We start from the raw sequence: 13,024 nt of genomic DNA, 5'->3' as shown, positions 1-13,024 counted from the left end.
GGAATAGGAGTTGATGCAAAGAAACCAGGCTTTGAGGTTAAGCTTATTAGGAGACATAACATTATGGTCACACATCAGGGGTTGTGGGGTTCTGACAACCAGAAGATGTTTTTTTGGAAAAAAGCATAACATGAATATTTACGCTGATATCAGATCAGTCACATATGTGTATGCCAGAGCATGGTGCAAGCAGCCCTTGGAATGTGGACCATGGTGACATCATGGTTCTCTGGCAATGTTCGGGCGTAGTTAGTGGTTCTCTCTTTCATTGTAATATGGGAGTAGGAAATAATTGTTACTCAAGTGGTGTCCAGAGGGTAGGTTTTGGTTGTTTCTCACGTTAAGTTAGTGTGGCAATGCTGGTGGAGTGGTGGACCCTGTATGTCACCAGCTTTCATGGTTGGAACATGAAAAAGGTGCAGCTTCTCCGACACCAACCTAGCACACCCTGCAAGGGGTAATGGATTTTGGGAGTTGGTGCCCATGTTGCAATCCTTACAGATGCCAAGCCTGGTGATCACTGACCGTTGCTGAACCAATGTGAGATACAGAGGCATAGTCAGGAAAGGCCAAGGACAGGCAGCAATACACGAAGCAAGGTCATATTTAAAGATAATCAGGATAAAGCTGTGATCGGAAACCAAAGACACTCTGGAGACTGGAAATCAGAGACTGTGATCTCCTTGTTCACATTATTCTGCCGGTAACTTACCTATATAGGGAAGATCATGTAACAAGTAGGTACTGATGCCCACCACCAGAGGGAGTGCTACAGCAGAGAAACAGAGGATGATGTTTTAGCTTTCACCAGCAGATGGAGTCATTGTGGATTCTAACCCTTTTAGGTGGGGTGGGTTTGCAAGAAGTCTCATGATGTAGACCAGGAAGTGGACACAACATGAGAACCATTAGATTCATGGACAGAGCTGCTGGCTGGAGATGGATTCAAAGTAAGAGGAGCCACTGACAACAGAAACCCCCTAGTCCTACTGGAATCTGTGCTTCCCATTGTCCCTTGTACTACTTATATCCAGTGGTGTCCTAGGGATGGTGGATGGTGATAACTGCCCCCTCCCCATGGTGGTGATCCAGAGTTGGTTGGTGTGGGTCTCTTTAGTGGTGTAGAAAGGTTAGGTGATGGTTGTTCTCTCTGTCAAATCCCAGGATCAGATAAGGATTGTTGACTCAATAGGAAGTATGTGATGGTTCTCCATCCTGCTGTTTCCAATGGTTAGGTTATAAATGCCTCAGGGTTTTTCCCAGGGTTAGGACATGTTGTGTGATATCCCATGGTTAGGTGATTGTTTTCCCTTGTAGTTGTTTTCTAGGTTAAGCTGATATTGGGGTTAGTTTTTTGTTGTATTTTTTGGCTGGCTGTCCTGTTCCCCATGTATAGGTGATGGTAGTCTCCACTGGTTGTTCCAGGGTTACGTGATGTTTTGCCTTTGTGTGCAGAACCAATTTTTGGTGATGCTGTCCCCTGTATTGTTTCTTAGGGTTAGGTAATGTTTGTCACCGTTGTGATATACCAGGGTTGGATGATGGTTGTTAAAGCATTTGACACTGTACCCCTCAGATGGTTAATATGCAAGTTAGGGTCGATAGGTTTAGAAAAGTCAATCTGTAAATGGATAGAGAACTGGCTTAAAGATTGCATCCAGAGATTTGTAATTAATGATTCATACTCTGAATGGTGTAAGGTTATTAATGGTGTACCCCAGGGTTCAGTGTTGGGACTTTTTAACATCTTCATAAATGATATAGAGTTTGGGATTAAAAGTACCATTTCTGTGTTTGCAGATGACACCAAACTATGTAATGGAATTAAGTCCATGCAGGATGTCTATAATCTACAAGCAGACCTGGATGTACTGTTTGATTGGGCAGCCAAGTGGCAAATGGCATTTAATATAGATAAATGTAACGTTATGCACTTGGGAACGAACAACATGCATGCTTCATACTGTATAGGGGGAATACATTTGAGGAGTCAGAAATGTAGGATCTGGGGGTTCTGGTAGATCACAGACTGAATAACAGCATGCAATGCTAAGCTGCAATATAACTAAACTAATAAAAGTAATGGAGGAGCTCAGCTATGAGGAGAGATTGGCTGAACTGAATCTATTCTCCCTTGGGAAGAGACGTATAAGGGGGATATGATCACCCTGTATAAATATATAAACGGTCCATATAGAGAATTCTCTTCCCAATCATTCACTTTGAGATCATTACAAAGAACAAGAAGACACACTTAGTAGTTTCAGCAAGTTCTATAGATTGCTTTAAGAGAAAGCTTGATGATTTCTAGAAGCACAGAATATAACTGGGAATTAAGGTTTTAAAGTAAAGATAACAGAGACTGTTGATCAGGGAACATCCGATTGCCTCAGGGGATCAGGAAAGAAATTTTTTTTTTCCCCTGTTGTAACAAAATGTACCAGGGTTTTTTTGTTGCCTTCCTCTGGATTCACTATGTCCATAGTGTTTTATATTTGGGATATGTTTATTTCCCTAGGGGTTGAACCTGATGGATTTATGGCTTTTTTCACCCTGACATACTATGTAACTATGATCCTGTATAATGTCCCAGGGTTGAGAGTTGTCCCCTTTGTCCCAGGGTTTGGTGATGTTGTCCCATTATGGTAAATAATTATTAAACAGTATTGATATAGCGCCAACATATTACACAGAGCTGTACATTATACAGACATGTATGGCTTACCAGGGTGACTGTCCCAGGATTTTTACCTGTGTGGTTTCCCAGGGTTAACTTACAATTTTTACTCTTTATGATGTCCCCCTGGGTTAAGTGATATTGTCACCTTATTATTTCACAGGGTTAGCTAATGGTTGTCCCTTTGTAGTTTTTCAAGCTCAGGCTTAGTGTGGTTTCCCAGGGTTAGCTTATGATTGTCCTTTTCATGATGTCCCTGAGTTAGGTGATAATGTTCCCTGCATTGTTTCCCAGGGTTGGCTAAAGGTTGTCCCTTAGTATTTTCCCATGTTTAACTTATGATTGTCCTTTTGATGATGTCTCCTCTATTGTTCCCAGGGAAGCTAACGGCTGTCCCCTTTGTACTTTCCTAGGAACGTTCCCTATGTCATTTCCAAGGGTTATCTTATGATTGTCCTTTTTATGATTCCCCAGGGTTAGGTAATGTTGTCCCATCTATTGTTTCCCAGGGTTAACCTATTTGTAGTTTCCCAGGATTGTTCACTGCTTAGAATCCCAGAGTTAGCTTACGATTGGCCTTTTGATGATGTCCCAGAGTTAGGTGATCTTGTCCCCTGTATTGTTTCCCAGGGTTAGCTGATGATCGTCCCCTGTGTGTAGTGTCGGAGGGTCAGGTGACTGTTGGCCCGGCGGTGTCTGTAAGGGAGGAGGAGGAGGCCCGAGCTGTGCGGAGGTGAGAGCCCCGGTCCCGGTGTATTGTACTGAGCTTCCCATCCCCCTATACCCGTCTGTGTGCTCCCCACACATTGTATCCAGCCTGCATTGTATGGGACACAGACACAACAATATCACATTGTGTACAAATATTGTATTGTGTGTGTGTCTGTGTTTGTATGATATTGTATTGTGTCTCCATATATTACACTGTGTGTCTCCTTGTACATTATTGTGTGTCTGTGTGTACACATTGTATTGTATTGTATTGTATTGTGTGTAATTACATTGTTACATAGTCAGGTTGAAAAAATACATAGGTCCATCAAGTTCGACCACTAGGGAAATATATCCCAGATTTAAACTCCTATGGACATAGTTGGTCCAGAGGAAGGCAAAAAAAAACCCCTGGTACAATTTGCTTCAACGGGAAAAATTCCTTCCTGATTCCATGAGGCAATCGGATGTTCCCTGGATCAACAGTCACTGGTATGTTTACATTAAATCCTTAATCCCCAGTTATATTCTGTGCTTCTAGAAATCATTCAGCTTTTTCTTAAAGCAATCTATAGAAGTTGCTGAAATTACTTCCTGACAGAGCCGATTCCACATTTCACACACCTTACAGTGAAGAATCCCTTCCTTATCCGGAGCTTAAATTTCTTTTCCTCCAGACGCAAAGAGCGCCCCCTTGTGCTTTGTAATGATCTTAAATTGAATAATCAGAAACAGTTCTCTATATGGGCCGTTTATATATTTATACAGAGTGATCATATCCCCCCTTATACGTCTCTTCTCAAGGGAGAATAGATTCAGTTCAGCTAATCTCTCCTCATAGCTGAGCTCCTCCATTCCTTTTATTAGTTTAGTTGCCCTTCTCTGCACTCTCTCTAATTCCACAATGTCCTTTCTGTGAACTGGTACCCAAACCTGGACTGCATATTCCAGATGTGGTCTGACCAATGCTTTGTACAGGGGCAGGATAATGTCTCCATCTCTGCAGTCTATTCCTCTTTTAATACAAGAAAGTACTTTGCTAGCTTTAGATATTGCAGCTTGGCATTGCATGCTGTTATTAAGTCTATGATCAGAACCCCCAGATCCTTTTCCATTTCTGACTCCCCCAAATGTATTCCCCCTAGACAGTATGAAGCATGCATGTTGTTACCTCCCAAGTGCATAACTTTACATTTATCTATAATAAATGTAATTTGCCACTTGGCTGCCCAATCAAACAGTACATCCAGGTCTGCTTGTAGATTATAGACATCCTGTATGGATTTAATTCCATTACATAGTTTGGTGTCATCTGCAAACACAGAAATCCCAAACTCTATATCATTTATAAAGATGTTAAACAGTAAAAGTCCCAACACTGGACCCTGAGGTACACCACTAATAACCTTAGACCATTCAGAGTATGAATCATTAATTACAACTCTCTGAATGGCGTCTTCAAGCCAGTTCTCTATCCATTTACAGAATGACTTTTCTAAACCTACTGACCCTAACTTGCATATTAACCGTCTCTGGGGTACAGTGTCAAATGCTTTAGCAAAGTCCAAGTACACTATATCACCTGCTATTCCACTGTCTACCTGTTTACCTACTTCCTCATAAAAATAGAGTACATTTGACAACTTCTGTCCTTCTTGAAGCCATGCTGACTATCACTTATAATATTATTTTCTAGCAGAAACTCCTCTATGTGGTTCTTTATCAAACTCTCTAAGACCTTTCCAACTATGGACGTTAAACTAACGGGTCTGTAGTTACCTGGTAATGATTTTGCTAAGGAACCACAATGGGCTTACTCCAATCCCATCAGTACCTTGCCAGTGACTAAAGAGTTTCTAAAAGTTAGAAATAACGGATTTGAAATAACCAAGCTCAGCTCTTTGAGGACACGTGGATGTAATCCATCAGGTCCTGGTGCTTTGTCAACCTTAATATTTCCCAGCTGTTTCACAATCATATCAATTCTGAGCCATTGTGACTCATTTAAGGCAGTGACATTGCTATTATGAATTTGGACTTGAGCTCTGCCATTTTCCTTTGTTGCCCCATATTGTGTATGTTGCATTTTCTCCGCTCCCCCGGGAATGATTTCATGTCCTGGCGGTGATGTCGGCCCTTTGCCCCTGTGATTATATTTTTATTGTGTAGTTGTTGCCCCATACTATAACACAAGTTTGTGTGGTGCTGAGAGCCACAATCCATAGTGACCAATTACATGATGGCTGCATGAAAGATGAACTCTGATTGACTGATCCGGTGGCTGCACTTGGCTGCACTTTGCTCTTTGATAAACAATCCCATCTGTGCGTTCCATATGTTGTGTATTCTCTGTGTTTGTGTTGTATTGGTTGGCTGGGTGCTGCATCTGTACTGTACACATTGTGTGTGTGTGGTACCAGGCCGGGGTACTTTGTATACACAGTGTGTGTACCACCAATCTATAAATGTGAATGTTCATGTGAATGCAAACTTTACAGCCTGACCCTGGGTAAATAGGAGATCCCTTGCCCTGCTGACAACACCAATTGCCATTCACCCCCGGCGTTGTCAGCACCCTGGAACCTACCGTACCATATGTATGTACATAGCAGTACTTACCTTATGTGTCCATACCATAACCTACCGTACCATATACACCCTGTACATAGCAGTACTTGCCTTATGTGTCCATACCATAACCTACCGTACCATATACACCCTGTACATAGCAGTACTTGCCTTATGTGTCCATACCATAACCTACCGTACCATATACACCCTGTACATAGCAGTACTTGCCTTATGTGTCCATACCATTACCTACTCAGTGTTCAACCCAGAAATTTTTTTAAGCTAGATGGGAAGAAGCTGTAGGTGGGTGGCAGCCCCTGTATTGTATCCCAACTCCTCAGTAACCACCTAAAAACAGCCGGGTGGTCAGTGAAATGTTCCAGGTGGTGCACCAGCGTGGCTCAATTAAGGAATGTGAAATGTCCATCATAAACATGTGCTAATGTCCTGTGCGGCCCTAAAAATTGTACGTTTTGCATTTTTCAGTCATTTGTATTACTGTCATACTGTCAGTAGGGGGCACATGTGCACCCTATGTGGAAAAGTAGCAGGGCTACCATCAGTAAACTAACTGCTCTCCTAAAGAGATCCTGTCACCAACGTAAAAGGAATTGCACAAAAAAAAAGTAATCCGGATAATTTTTGCAGTATGTTTCCGTTTATAATTTTTTTAATTTTTTTTGCAAAATTCCGGAAAATGTGACTAGTCAGCTCCCTTGTACAACCCCGTCTCCTTGTATATCATAGCCTTTTGTTTTTCTGGGAGTGTTTTTCTGTGCTGGTCCAGCTCCTTCCTTACCTTTACCAAGGGGTATCCAAGATGGCAGCACCCAGGATTGGAACATAGGACCCAGTATTGCAAAGATGAGAGTGCTGGCCACTGAGTTATCCATGCTGTCCATCTCCTGAATTTTTAACCCTATATCATTTAATTACTTTGATCACAAGTGTGAGCAGAGTTTAGCTTCCTTTGGGTGACAATGCTGCTGCACTGCTCTTAGATTTCTGTGCAACATGGACACCTCAATGTACAGCAGGATGAGACTTTGCAGGGGTGCAGCATTCTTTTGTTTTGCTGGAATGTATTGCCAGCCTGGCGGGCTGATAAACCAGATGATGAGACATGGCACAAATGCTCTCTGGTCCACTGGCGAGAAGCCACATGAAGGTTCCTGGTAGGACCCAAAAATTGGCACGTGCTCCAAGCTTGTTTTCACTTAACCTGAATCTGAATGCTTGAATGCCATCATATTTATTTGCAGCTTTCTAACATAATAGTTGTAAAACATTTTTTCTCCATTGTAATACTGTACTCTCAGTCCCCTTGGTAGATGCCCTGGTAATTCTCAGATACATCCTTGTCAATGGTATTTATTTTCATACTTGTGCTGTTTTTGGACAATACCATGTAATTATTGATTTATTCTCATTAACTAATGTTCTCCTTCTTAGGTGGTCACCATGCCTGGCAGTGAGAGCGTCCAGATGGACTTTCCCCACTACAGCTCCGTTCTTTTAGATACCCTGAACAAGCAGCGATTGGAGGGGAAATTCTGCGATTTATCCATCCAAGTTCAAGACCGCATCTTCCGAGCCCACAAGACAGTCCTGGCCGCGTCCTCCCCGTACTTCCACGACAAACTTCTCCTGAATGACACCAACTGTCTGGTACTTCCGACTGTCATCCAGCCCGATGCCTTTGAGAACCTTCTGCAACTTATCTATTCTGGAAGTCTGTCCCTTGAAATGGAAGCCTTGCCTGCCCATCTCTTGGTGGCCAGTGGTCTTCAGATGTGGCAAGTAGTAGATCGATGTTGTGAACTTCTTAAAGAGAGGCAAGTGTGTACTCCCGTTTGGTCGAGCCGAGCTAGTGAAAGCCAGTCACCCAGCAGTAGTTTTCAGCTCCCGCGAGAGGATATGCAACCTACGGTGGTCACACTGAACTCTGACGATGAAGATGTAATCAAGGTACGGGTTTCTGAGGAAGAGAAAGAAGACGAGGAAGAGTTAAAATCCAGCGGTGTAAACTGCTCATATTCTCTTCCTTCGTCCTCCTCTTCGCTTGGAAGCCCCAATGTAATCTTCCTCAAGCAGGAGCAAGTAGATGAGGATGGCAGTTTTTTGAAAACTTTTGAGGTGTCAGAGATTAAGCAGGAGTCGGATACTATGAAAGCGGATTTCCCTTCAGAGCTGAGCTTTGTAGTGCCTCTTCCGTCCCCTCCTTCGTCCTCTGACGTGTCTATATGTCTTCCAAACAAATTATATGCCGAACCAGAATCTCCCTCCTTCTCCATCTCTAAACCGCTGGACCTGCACGGTAATGAGATTGTCGCACCCGCTCTTCAAGCCCAGACTATTCACGCTCCCGTCAAACTTGTGGCTGCCCCAGACGGGAAAAAATTTGGCTGCCTCTGCGGGAAACGTTTTGCAGTGAAGCCCAAACGGGATCGTCACATCATGCTGACCTTTAGCCTGCGCCCCTTTGGCTGCTCCGTCTGTAACAAAAAGTTCAAACTCAAGCACCACCTTACAGAGCACATGAAGACTCACGGGAGCAACCTATATTCATGCGAAGACTGCGGTCGCAAATTCCGGGTAGAGACCTGCTACCAAAAGCATAAGGAAGCTTGCAAAGGACAGAGGTGGGCGGGAGCTTGCTGGACCTATAATTAACTCTGCTTTTTTTTGTTTTTTTGTTTTTTTTAATTCAGAACCCTGTGGACAGAATTTTTAAAAATGGGGCCTTCTGTTAAAAAATACTGACACTAGCCTTCTAAAAGAATTGTGTTCTCTTTATCAGGAACTGTAGACCTAGGAAAGTACTTTTGTAGCCCCATTACTGCTTGTAGAGCTGACAATAAGTTCGTAGTAGGGTGAATGCCTTTAATCTCTAACCTCCCCGGATTCACTGTATGTTTCAATGTGCTATATTGTGCTCCATATCACGTAGGACTGGCCCACATTGGTTTATTCTAGATTATTTTAGGCATGGTTATATCCTATTCCTAATATAAAATAATGCAAAGAAATGTTTTGCACCATTTGAGAAGAAATGGCAATTGTATCGTCTATGACTAACACTGAAGATTTGACAATACCCTTGAACCATTCTGTATGTTGACAAAGTTTGTCATGTAGTATACGAGAACTAAACAGCCAGAAAACTAACTAGAACTGAAAAAATTGCAACATAGGAAAGCTGTAAATAGCCTTTTAATCATAGACTTCATGTACATGTTTATGTGCTCACCTATAAAAGAATGGTGGAATGTTTTATGGCGCCCACATATGTTACAATCTCTTTTTTTGTATTTCGACACTTTTATGCCACATCGATAAAAGGATTTTTTTTTTTTTTTTACAGTGATCTTCAATGATTGATTATAAGCAACCCAAACTGATCCAGAAAAGCTCCGTTCACTTGAGCAGAGTAGCCGAGCATTGCGTTACCTAAGCACGATAGACTCACAAACCCCACTCGTCTCCATTGCTGCTTAAGACCTTCAGAATGACCTTCATACATATATATATATATATATATATATATATATATATATATATATATATATATATATATATATATATATATATATATAGCGGTTGCCATCTTTAAACCGGTAGCCACGTTTATAAATAATATCATTTTTTTTCCAGAAAGAAGACCGTTTATCAATAAATTTATAAATAGCAGCCCAAGTGATCGTCATTGTAGATTTGATTGGAATTCTAAATCAGAACAAATCCAGCGTTCTCCCCAGCCCCTTGTAGCTGGGTGCAGTTTTCAGTAACCACTCGGCTGTTTTTGGGTGATTACTAAAAAGTTGGGCCATAATACAAGCATGATGGGATATTCTGTGTCCCTGTCTGTATCTGTCTGTCATTTGCAACCCTTATTTAATGTACAGTGCTGTGTAATATGTTGGTGCTTTATAAATACAAGTTGTTATTATAATAATAGAAAAATGGGACATTAATATTATTAAACATATTACGCAGTGCTGTACAATAAATAAATGATAGACAGATACGGACAATGACCCTTTTGGACCACTTGGTTATAGCTTCTCACCACCAAGCTGAAAAATATTTCTGAAATCACATTTGGATGAGAGGAAAAATGTTTTGTTTGAGGTAGCATGTACAATATTTTGCAAACTGCCAAAATGTTGTGCATGTCACACTTTACGTGCCAGATATTTTTTTACTTTTTTTTAATAAAAACTGCTGATTGTACCATATGTGGTCTGAATTGCATACGGTTTCAGGAATATCTAACCCATTTCTGTGATGCCTGGGGATGGGCTGCTTGCATTTTGTAACCTGCAGGAGGGGAGGCAGCCCTGGCTTCAGTTTCACGTGTTTTGTTGTTAAAAGATTGTTTGCTAAGTTTTATTGTTAAGGCTGCAGATACAGCCCAGACTACTGAGGTTCCCTCCCACCGCTGTGATAAATCTCCAGAATACATTTGCACTATGAACCCAGAGGTGGTCCACACAAGTGCAGCCTCCAACACCCTCAGAGACCAGTAAGACAACAGGGAATCTATTTTCATTCAGCCACAAAAATCTAAACCCATTCTTCTATGTGATTGTGCCAGCCCAATTGTGTTAATCAGTGTATAGTTTGCTTAAGGTATTCAGAATGCCCTCTGGCTTCCTAGGAGGTGTTGCAGTAAGGGTACAAGTCTTATTGGTTGCTGGCCTTGAATAAGTGTCCCTTTTTTGTGCAAATAGCACAACATGAGCTTGTCTTTTGTTTTATCAAATGCAAAGTTTTATTGTCTTGTTTTTAGATGAATAATGCATGGTAAAAGATATGCAGGCAGCTGGCTTTAAAGCACAAAACTGGTGACGAAATGTAAGGTATTGCAGTTTACTGGTCTTGTTGGCTGCATTTGTTTTCTTTTATATTTGTTTATCCTGTCAGTAACACTTCCTGTCTAAAGCAACGTACACACGTCAAATTTTTCTCACCCGATAATCGGCTTCGGCCGGATATCGGCCGAGAATCTGGCGTGTGTACAGCTTACGTCGTTCATCGTCCGTGGATCCGTCCTGGCGGATCTACAAACAGTGAACGACGAGCGATCCTAATGCAAGGGAAGGGGGAGAGCGCGCAGCAGGGTGCCGCTCCGTTGCTCTCCCCCTCCCCTCTCCATAGAGATGTACAGCACTCGTTCATGCATCGTGCTGTTCTTATCGTTGGAAAGGATCTTACACAAGAATTGCACATGTGTATGCAGCTTTAGGGTAACAAGACTAAGTCTTTGTACACAGGTCAGATGTCACTTCAGGGCTGATATTGAATAAGAATCTGGTGTGTGTGCAGCACTCGTTGTTCTGGACAACCGTCTTGGCGGATCCACGAACAAGGAACGATTGTAATGAAAGTGAAGGGGAGGGAGTGCAGCGGGGTGCCGCTCCGTCATTCCCCCCTCTCCAAAGTGCAGAGCGGCGCTGTCTGTACAGCACTCGTTCATGCATCGTGCAGTCCTTTGTCATTGGAAAGGATCATGAAAGATTCTTTCCAACGACAATTATTGCACGTGTGTACGCAGCCTTACTCTAGGTACACTCGCCCAAATATTCTCACCCCAGGTGAACACTTGTTCTGGTCTGATATGTACAGCGGTCCCCTGGTGTCATTCGTCAGTCCGCCATGGTGGATCAAGCTGCTGAACATAAACACTGTACTCCAGTTTATATCTTAGGATAGCGTTTCTCAGCCAGGGTTCCTCCAGAATTTGCAAGGGGTTCCTTGAGCAATGAGCAGTTTCTGCCTCTCAGGTCAGACTTAAGCTGCGTACACACTGCCACTCCCTTGTCGTTGGAAAGGATCTTTCACGATCCTTTCCAACGACAAGGGAGTGCACGATGCATGAACGGTGCTGTACATACAGCACCGTTCATGCTCTATGGAGAGGGGAAGGGGGAGAGCGACGGAGCGGCACCCTGCTGCGCGCTCTCCCCTTCACTTTCATTACGATCGGCTGTCGTCCATCGTCCGTGGATCCGGCAGGTCGGTCGTCCGGACGATGGACGACACCGACTGTACACACGGCAGATTTTTGCCCGATAATTGGCCGATGCCGATTATCGGGCGATAAAGATCTGACGTGTGTACGTAGCTTAAGTGACACCAATGATCTTTTTGGCAATCTGTGACAATCTTCCTGATGGCCAGCAAACTAAGAGGAATTCTTCCCACTGACCACCACATTAATGTACTGTGAGCTCTGGGTATAGTAATTATAGTAGAGGTTCCCAAAGTTATTTCAAGGGTTTCCCTGTTGAGTAAGGCTGCCTTAGGATGTAAAGAAAGCTCCATTAAGAAGGTGGGGAAAAATAGGAGTTGCAAACCAGGGACTGCAATACTGAAGAGTAAAATCTTACCATATTTCTGGACTGGGTATTGATAAACTAGATGAGTCTGGGTAAGTAACCAAGGATCTAGTTCAGCTTTAAACACTGCTTCATCTTTTCATCTCTATTACATATAGGTAGATTCAATTATTTACATATATATATATATTGTGGAGTATTCGCATTAAATGGTAGGGTGGCAATGAGACAACCCAGGTGTCTCTTTAGGGCTCATGCCTGTATTTATCCATCAAAAATAGCAAACAAATCCAAACTTTCTTCCCTTGTAGGGGTGGTTTATAGCCTCAAATTGTTCAGGCTGGCTTCCAAAGCATTGCTTCTCCATTCAGACAGAGCCCATAAAGACTGGCTCTCATAGACACAGCCACTGCTTCTCAGCACCAGGTGTGCTATATAGGCCCAAGGGCCTCTGGAAAATGTGGGACCTGGAATTGGAAATCCGCCCCGCCATACTCTTACATATTCCCCATAAAACCAGCCCCAGACTAGAAATTTTTAAACAACCAGCAGGGAAACTTAGAGGTTACTTACAAACAAAAATTACAACTGGTTTCACCTCAACAGTAATATTTAGGAAACCACAGTCCCAGGTATATTGCCCTTCCAACACTTTCCCTAAAAACACAGGTGATCCCTTTGCCTCCATGTTACAATATATATTTAGATCAGCTCGCTAGAATTG

At 42.5% G+C, this 13,024-nt stretch overlaps 1 protein-coding gene across 2 annotated transcripts; it reads left to right on the top strand.

Moving 5' to 3' along the window:
• The first annotated feature begins 3,068 nt into the window (after positions 1-3,068).
• On the top strand, positions 3,069-10,195 carry ZBTB9 (zinc finger and BTB domain containing 9). Of its 2 annotated transcripts, XM_072429432.1 has the most exons (3): positions 3,069-3,410; positions 7,412-8,601; positions 9,324-10,195. In XM_072429432.1, the coding sequence occupies exons 2-3, from the start codon at positions 7,421-7,423 to the stop codon at positions 9,334-9,336; spliced, it is 1,194 nt and encodes a 397-aa protein (XP_072285533.1). In that variant the 5' UTR covers positions 3,069-3,410; positions 7,412-7,420; the 3' UTR covers positions 9,337-10,195. The 2 variants fall into 2 exon arrangements, with proteins under 2 accessions (XP_072285533.1, XP_072285532.1); XM_072429431.1 differs by having other exon boundaries at positions 3,071-3,410; positions 7,412-10,195.
• Positions 10,196-13,024: the final 2,829 nt, after the last annotated feature.

This window comes from Pyxicephalus adspersus, chromosome Z, assembly GCF_032062135.1.
Source record: "Pyxicephalus adspersus chromosome Z, UCB_Pads_2.0, whole genome shotgun sequence".
Taxonomy (NCBI): Eukaryota; Metazoa; Chordata; class Amphibia; order Anura; family Pyxicephalidae; genus Pyxicephalus; species Pyxicephalus adspersus.
This window is presented reverse-complemented; position numbering and strand designations above follow the sequence as displayed.